The 8,032-nt window shown below is 34.5% G+C and overlaps 2 protein-coding genes across 2 annotated transcripts; one reads left to right on the forward strand and one right to left on the reverse strand.

Moving 5' to 3' along the window:
* Positions 1-3,893: 3,893 nt before the first annotated feature.
* On the reverse strand, positions 3,894-5,943 carry LOC119191103. Its single transcript, XM_037444985.1, has 5 exons — positions 5,682-5,943; positions 5,303-5,441; positions 4,796-4,924; positions 4,475-4,604; positions 3,894-4,065 (listed from the first exon to the last, which is right to left on the reverse strand). The coding sequence occupies exons 1-5, from the start codon at positions 5,904-5,906 to the stop codon at positions 3,987-3,989; spliced, it is 702 nt and encodes a 233-aa protein (XP_037300882.1). The 5' UTR covers positions 5,907-5,943; the 3' UTR covers positions 3,894-3,986.
* Positions 5,944-6,640: 697 nt separating this feature from the next.
* Positions 6,641-7,825, forward strand: LOC119191102 (the record flags this gene model as incomplete). Its single annotated transcript, XM_037444983.1, has 4 exons — positions 6,641-6,676; positions 6,971-7,117; positions 7,413-7,515; positions 7,703-7,825. Coding segments are annotated over exons 1-4 (409 nt in total), but the record flags the coding sequence as incomplete, so codon positions are not given.
* Between the last annotated feature and the right edge of the window lie 207 nt (positions 7,826-8,032).

Genomic DNA, 8,032 nt, shown 5'->3' on the forward strand with positions numbered 1-8,032 from the left:
CAGCAATTATTTTGATAACGTCAGTGGCACTGGATTCTAAAATAGCACCGAAACAACATCTGTTTACAATTTACAAATATTTGTCTCGGGTTTGGTAATGGGATCGAAGTTCCTCAAAGTTTCTGATATCCGTGACGCTGAACTTATATATGTATTCTGTAATAGATACAATATTTTTTTTTATCTACGATGACAAATTTTTTATGGTATATGATACGTGAATATGAAGCTAGGACTCTTGGGTTTCATGGATTATATGTTATACTGCTTATTTTGTTGCAAAATAAATTCAATTCATTTCTGTACTTGGTTGTTCACTTTGTTCTGTGGTTTTTCTTATTATTCTTTTGTTGCTTCTATCGTTAATTATTTCGTCAATTACAAACTCATTTATTTCCAGATTACAGTTTTACAACGTGGTAAATGATTAAGTATGTGACATGTGAGTTTGATGATCATTGAAATTTGATGTAATTATTAACATGTGCCAAATAGTCTGTGATCACCTTTAAATGTGTCGTCCATGACAATAGGACAACGTAACGTAATAATCTATATATATAAAAATGAATCCCTATTTCCCTTGGTCACGCCATCACGCGTGAGCGGCTGGACCGAATTCACAATTTTTTTTTGTTGTGTTTGTTATTGTTAGGAGAAGGTTCTTATGAAATAAAAAATTAAAAAAATTGCGCGGAAAATTAAGAAAACTTAACGAAAATATTAATTTTATATAACTGTCAATTGTTTGAAATAACTGTCAGCGATTGACAGAATGCGCGCTACAAATTCATAGTTAAGACGGGACAACGTCTGTCGGGTCAGCTAGTTGTTAATAATTCACATAACATTTTGTGAGATTTTCGGGTTGAAATTTGGATTGATTGGCAATAAGTCAGCCATTGTCAATCTTTGTGACAGAACAGAATACCTCTGCTATAATTTTTTCACATATAAATATGTAAATAATATTAAAGCGTATGTCTAATATTGACTTCTTTTTCCTTATGAGATAATGCGATTGTTCACACGCTACAAAAAGTATAAATACGTTTGATGAGTAACGCGTTTACAGAGCACCGAGCGATATTTTAGAATGACTTGTTTCAGTATTCAAGGTCATTTGGTCTCGGAACCTATTATAACAAGCGATCTAGCTCCGTCAACCTTTATTTTAAATCTAATGTTTACATTCAAAGTATTAGTAGTTCTAGGTAAATTACAAAGATGTCTCTATAACTCAGTTTTAAATTTGTAAGTGTAAGCACGACTGATTGTTCGCCTCTATAGCGGAAATAAGTTACCAAGAGGCGGAACTTTTCGAATAATATAAACTTTAATAGACTATCACCGATGTTTTTCATTTTACGTATGATTTTTCTTTACTGTATTTTTGTTCTTGGTTCGATATAGCTTTAAAATACTATCATTTTAAAAATATTGTTGTTAGACTTTGAACATAGATGGAGCAGGGAACTTTCCAAAATAAAATAGATTGTGAATTATTCCTTTTTGTTGGATAATAGATGTGTCCACAAGTAACAAAAAAGCAAAAAATAAAAACTATTAAACAATAAAATCGACTATAAAAACACAATCCAGAATAATTGAATTTTATGTACGGTTTAATAAGAAACTATTCAAACACAAGCAATTTTATTTTAAATTGGGCACCGACTTAAAAAAATATAACACGAATAATTGGGGAGAAGATTACATTACTTGTGTTTTAATAACTTCTCATTTCTTCTTTTTATTACCAACCGCCTTTACTAAATGATATGTCTTGAAATTTTCTAAAATAAGCATTATTATAGTCGCAATAAAATTCCTTTAGTCAATTTTACGGGATCCAGGAAAAAATAAAAAGACTGGAATTTCAGAATTATGATCTAGAAGCTAATCTTTACAATTACTGTTTGTTATCCCGGGAACGGACCTTTACACGGGCAAGGCTATGAACAATATCTAGTGTATAGAGTTTGTATAGTCAATACTTTCAAAATGTTACTCCAAAAGCAATATTACTCTGTGACAGTTTAACGGCTTCCCGACAAATCGCAAGAGACTCGGGGCTTAAACGCGCATATTTGTGATTAAAAGTTGCCGCTCAAATAAGCTTGGAAATATTTTATTATAATGACATACTAGCTTTTGTTATAAATTGTTCGCTAAATATACTATTGGTTGGCATTTCTGCGACGTTAGTTAAAGGTTGAAAAACCGCCAAACGAGCAGCCATCTTGGACGGTAAAGTGAATGTGTTAAGTGAGACGCAAGTTACAAGATAACTTGGTTAAATTGTAGTTACTTACAGGTCCCGACTACGTTAATGGATAGATTCAGTCGGAGTGACATTTCATAAAGAACTGGTGTGAGTAGCATCTTCTTTTTGGCACCGTCGGTCTGACTTTTGATGAATGTTAGAGATAAAACAATTGCAAGGAAATGATGATGTCTTCTTCGTAATTTTTTATCAATTGAATGATGATTCGAGCAAGCTGTTCGAACAAATTGGTGCTTACATCCAGCTGCTTGGCTACATAAATAAATATTACTATGGTTCCTGTCTAGACCTAATACGGTAAATCCTTTTTCACTTACCATTAGACCAGCTTCTGCCCGTCCGGGAAATCCTCTCCTTTCCCGTGACTTGTAACCCGAGCTGGCAGGTCGCGAGACCGCAAGTAGCGCAGTTCGTTAGCTAATTGCGTCGGAAAATTAAATTCTAGCTCACTTCGGCCGATGCATTTGGAACATTTAGCTGCCGTTGCGGCCTAGTTAGCTACAACAGTTAATTGTTGGAGCCGCTTTTAAACATTGCTTAAGTAGTTAATGTATTTTTGTGGAAGCAGTAATAGAAAATTAGGCAGGTATGTCCGGTTGTTATAAAAGCGATAAATTGGAAATAAAGGCAGTTCATATAAGTGTAGCAAATCGAAGCAAATCTCGCGATGAGCTTTTATCTCTACATAATATAAAACAAAGTTTCATCCAATTTAAACGGTTTTTTTCTTTAGAGCACTTAAATAGAATCTCGTTTTTAAATCTTCCTTCATTTTGATACTTATTTTGTAGAACTGGTTAAAATCAAACAATTCGCCATCTCAGGCGGTCTGCCATATTATATTAGGACTAAGTAATTATATATTTTGTATTCTTCTCAGTAAATACTTATATTTGATACTCATATCAAGAGCGTGCATGAAAAATAACTAGCCCATTATTATGCGTCGTCCGCCATATTGAATTTAAATTGACGTCACTAAGCTAACCATGCTTTTTCATCTAAACTAAAAGTGAGTCCAAGAAATCATTTCAATCGGTTGAGGATACCTCCATTAAAATTATTTTCAAGTTTTCCCCCGAACGTACATACAAACGTTGCAAATGAAATAAAAACTTGTAAAAGAAGCATTCGACTAATAAAAAGTTTAGCAATAGCCAGTGAGGCCGGTCTAGCCTCTCGTACGCCTAAATGTTGGAGATCCCAGCCATGAGTAGCTATGTATGTTCTTTATCGAAATGTTGAATGAAGTACATACATCGTATAATTTTGCTATCAAATTTGTTATTAGCTATAACGGTTTATTTCATAAACAATATAATACATTTTATTTAATTGATTTTAAATCTTACCCAACATGTTTGGTGTTCAGGGTAACATCACCTGCACGTAGTATATACGCCTTTGGTTCGTAGAAGAAGCTTTGACTCCGTTCCGATAACCTGCATGGAGCCATTGTGGTACATTATGTTCAAACACCTATTAAAAAAGCTGGAGAGGTCATTGGGAATGTAGAATAGTCGAATAGCTAAATAACAGACTTCGTACAAATAATAAAATTATTTAATGCAATACAATTACAAATATAATTAAAAATATTAATAATATCAAAATTAATACTAGTTCTAAATTAAAAGCATTATCTAAATTAAATGTAAAATCTAAATTATATAAACACGTGCTGTGTATAGTAATCGCATCAGCTGGCCCTCTTGTGCCGGTGCGCGTGCGCGTGCGCATCCATGCTCGCGTGCAGGTGGCGCGGGCACTGCATACACCTGACATTAATATTAATGACCGTTACTATAAGATCCCCTTCGTGTTAGTACTGGAGAGTTTTTTGTTTTAGTTTTTAGACTGGTACGGTGGTACGGTAAATTTGGATTTTTCTTCCATGGTAATTTGATAATGGATAAATTTAATTTTGCCACTGTAGATTTTACAAATTTTTATACAACTGCGACATGGGCAACCAACAGTAAACGGTTACTCAGTATTTTCCCTCAGCCTTTCCCTCATCTACCAGACGGACATCATCAATATAATTCCAGAATCTACTCTAGGATGCAATTTTTCTCGTTGGTTTACACTGTATTAGTCAAATACAATATGTTTACCATCAGGTGTCAGAACAAATATCAACCTCTGTATCCTTTCGGCTGCTCATACTAACCAAACTGTACTTACTTGGGATGCAGTTGGTCCCATTGCTGCATTTTCCTGCACATGTTCTGTACTTTTGCGTTGCTCTTGCCATGACGAAAGTCTGGGGTCTGCGTCCTTTTGCTATACTTCATGTGGCCCTGGTAAAGGTTTCCTGAAATTCAAAATAAAGGGTCTTAATATTTCAAGACATCAATATGATCTCAGTCGAGCTGGGCCTAAATATGCAGTGAAAAAATTGGTTACGATGCTTTACCATAACAATTTTTTAGTATTATCTTATTATCTACTTAATATATAATCTCGCTCAAGTAATTATGCTAACCTATTATAAATCATTTGTACCATTTTTCTGTTTTTCGTGTAATGTGGCCTTATCGAAGTCCATTGGGAGTTGACTCTCGTGGTACTCCCTAGAGCCGAGCGAGCATGTCGACTGCGGTAGTCTAGACTCGAACGTTCGATCTATTAGACCTGACGAAAACAAATAAATTATCTTAAAAGAAAGTTGTAATTGATAATGGGACGTAAGTTGTTAACGAAAGGATTCTTTTTAGGAATATTTAGGTTTACACATATGATCTAAATTAAAATAATGTCACTTCGTTTGACTTGATGTTACGCAATAAGTAAGCAATGAATGGCGATTATTTGAAATACAGAATTCATTTACGAGTCACACTGTAATATGATCTACTATCTATTAGAGAAAAGATGATACGTGATGAACGAAACTTATATTATAGAAAGAAGATATTGCTACGAGTGATAATTTATAATTTGTTGTAACTAAGAAAGCCATGCCGACCTACTCAAGTATCTACGTTAAGAAAAAACAAATCCAACGCTCACCCCTCTCTTCGACAAACTCCAGCATGGAGACAGCAGTGCGCGCTTTACTCACAACTTTGTTAGTGAAACTTTTCTGTTTTCTTTGTTTCACGTCAGGCCTGAAGTCACTCGATTCCGATACTTTGAACAAATCAGAATCCTAAAAAAAGACCAGAGTGCTCAATACCTTAGTATCTTTTGTATTGCTGGCGATTTGTCACCCATCTTAGTAATTTTTAACCCTATTTCCCAACAATACTAAAGAAAAATAGATAAAACGGTTTTTACTACCTAACGTATAGGAGACCTAGCATATAGTATTTTATTGTCGACCAAGTATTATGTTAAGCTATATGAGAGTTAGCACTCATAGCACACGTAGGTGTATTGAGGCACTTACCGGCAACACCAGAATATCTCTCAACTCAGGTGTAACATCAACGAACTCCCAGAAAGCGCACACCTTCCTCTGAATGTAATCTGTATCTAGTTTATCATCAGGAGTGAAGTCTACTACCAGATGCTGTGCAAGGAGCGGCTCCCCGCACGCGCTGTCTCCGAACACGCTGAACGACCGCACCGACCCTGGCGGGTTACTCGTGGTCTCAAAAGTATCCGTGGTCATTGACCCACTAATTTTCAACACTGATGCCTTATCACTATCCATTACAAAAAATCTTATACAAATTAAGTATAACGTTATCAAATGTTATAACATGACAGATTGGTTTTGTTTTTATCTATGGATAAAATATTAGCTTGGAAACGGAAACATAATGAATAGGAAATTAATGTTCGGTGCTCTTTGTTTATATACCTATTAAATCTATATAAAATACTATTGATATATTTTTTTAATTTTTTTATTTCCCATTATTATTGGGAAGGCAAAGGGTTCTAGCCCATACAACCTCGTCATTAATAGTGCTTTCAATGAGATTAAGTACGATAAGGCCTAAGCCAATACTGTAGATAATTATTATATACCTTTATTGTCAAAACCATAGAGGGAGATGCATTTCAAAATGTTTGTTAAATAGTTCCATCTCATCTCTTAAAGTAAAATATAATATTCCTGTAGAAAACTAAATAAAGTACCGACTGATTAAAACGTCAATCAGGTAACCACAAGACACAAAACACAAAAAAAACACTTTCAGAAGCTTTGGAACAGCTTTATATAAAATTGGCAGCCTTCATACTATGTGTTACTCTAACAAATTAATTAATTTGACTAAGGTTCTATATATTAGAAGGTTATAAATATTACAACTTATAAGTTTCACACATTAAAACGTTAATCAAAGAGATTGTAATCTGACCTCCATGAGTTAAATATCCCAGAAGCCAAAAATAATTATGGTCATTAAATTGTCAAAACTAAAGAAAGAAATTGTATTTTCAGAAGAAGTTATATTATAAAGTTATATAACTAAAAAATAAATATTACAACACTTCATAAAAATGTGCACCGACGCGAGCACACAATACGCTATAGACGAAAACATACCAAACAACGAACAAAATATATCATCGATGAGGAATATGACAAGAGAAGCTACGAAAACAAACGCAATGACGCAGTTCTAGTGCAAAAAGAAGAGAAGAGTGAAGAACCTGAAGACATTCACGAAGCTGTTGAAGAATGGGCGCGGCGTTCATCTGGAGTGAGCGACTTTAACGATGTAGACTGTGGTGAGCCTGCAACGGAGACAACACCTGAGAATCAACTTCGCGTTTACTGAAGATGATAACATAGAGCTGGAGAATAAGTGTCGCAGTTTTTGGAAGTTTATCGCTAGCCATCCACATTTGGAACAGATCAAGGTTTTGCCGGTGAGGAAATATGTTTCTGTGGAATAATGTCGTAAGGAGTAATTATAATTTAGGCGGTAAGAGTTGTTACTCAGTAAAACCCAGTGTTAATGCCCTCGCCATCCTGACACATGAGATGTTAATTCTCATTATATCCAGTAGTTGCACTACTACAATGTGAATAGTCAAATTTAAAAACTTTAAAGTTCGCGAATAGTTCAGTTCACTTCAAATTTTTACGACTAATATCGCAGTCTTCATGAATCCCAAATGAATTCTAAAACCCATATGATTTCCTATGAATAATGTTTAATAGACAAATGATGCTGAGAGCACATCTGCTGAAGATGCTGAAATAATAACGAAAATGCAATCGAATAATGCAGTGAAAACTGCAGTGCAGTGGATGGAACACGACGGTGAGTTTGATGTATTAGAAGTTCACAAAACGAGTTTAAACACAAATAGGCCATTAGGGTGATGACCGCCATCTAAATAATATTCCACATATCATTATAGGACCTGCTTTTACTTGCATACAGATATTTTAAATTTACAAGACGAAATATTTTTTATTATTTGTTTAATAAACTTATTATTTCGAAGATGTAATGAAAACTGCAATGAGAACGAAATTCAGGAAAACCTACTGCGAGCTGGATAGAGATTACTGCGATGGGAGGAAGAAAACCCGCAGAAACTCCAAAATACAAATCAATGGACGTAAAGGTAGTAGTTATATTGCCAACAATGTATTAATTCTACAGAACAGAAGAGCTTAGATTTTTGATACAATAAAGTGTCGAGACAAGCAATTCGTTCGGTTGATGGTATACGCGAAGATGGCCTACGAGCTAAACAGCAATGTACAGCGTTCGTCACTGATACGTTAGATGTTAAATCTTATAACATGGTAATACAGACAACAACAATATA

This window comes from Manduca sexta, unplaced genomic scaffold (genome assembly GCF_014839805.1).
Source record: "Manduca sexta isolate Smith_Timp_Sample1 unplaced genomic scaffold, JHU_Msex_v1.0 HiC_scaffold_104, whole genome shotgun sequence".
NCBI classification, from domain to species: domain Eukaryota; kingdom Metazoa; phylum Arthropoda; class Insecta; order Lepidoptera; family Sphingidae; genus Manduca; species Manduca sexta.

Excerpts from the sequence above, each read along its gene's own strand:
- LOC119191103 (XM_037444985.1), bottom strand. The coding sequence starts at position 5,906 with ATGACCACGGATACTTTTGAGACCACGAGTAACCCGCCAGGGTCGGTG. Across the intron at positions 4,925-5,302 it reads GGAGTTTGTCGAAGAGAGGG|GTCTAATAGATCGAACGTTC; the intron begins GTGAGCGTTGGA and ends TGTTTTCGTCAG. Across the intron at positions 4,605-4,795 it reads ACACGAAAAACAGAAAAATG|GAAACCTTTACCAGGGCCAC; the intron begins GTACAAATGATT and ends TTTGAATTTCAG.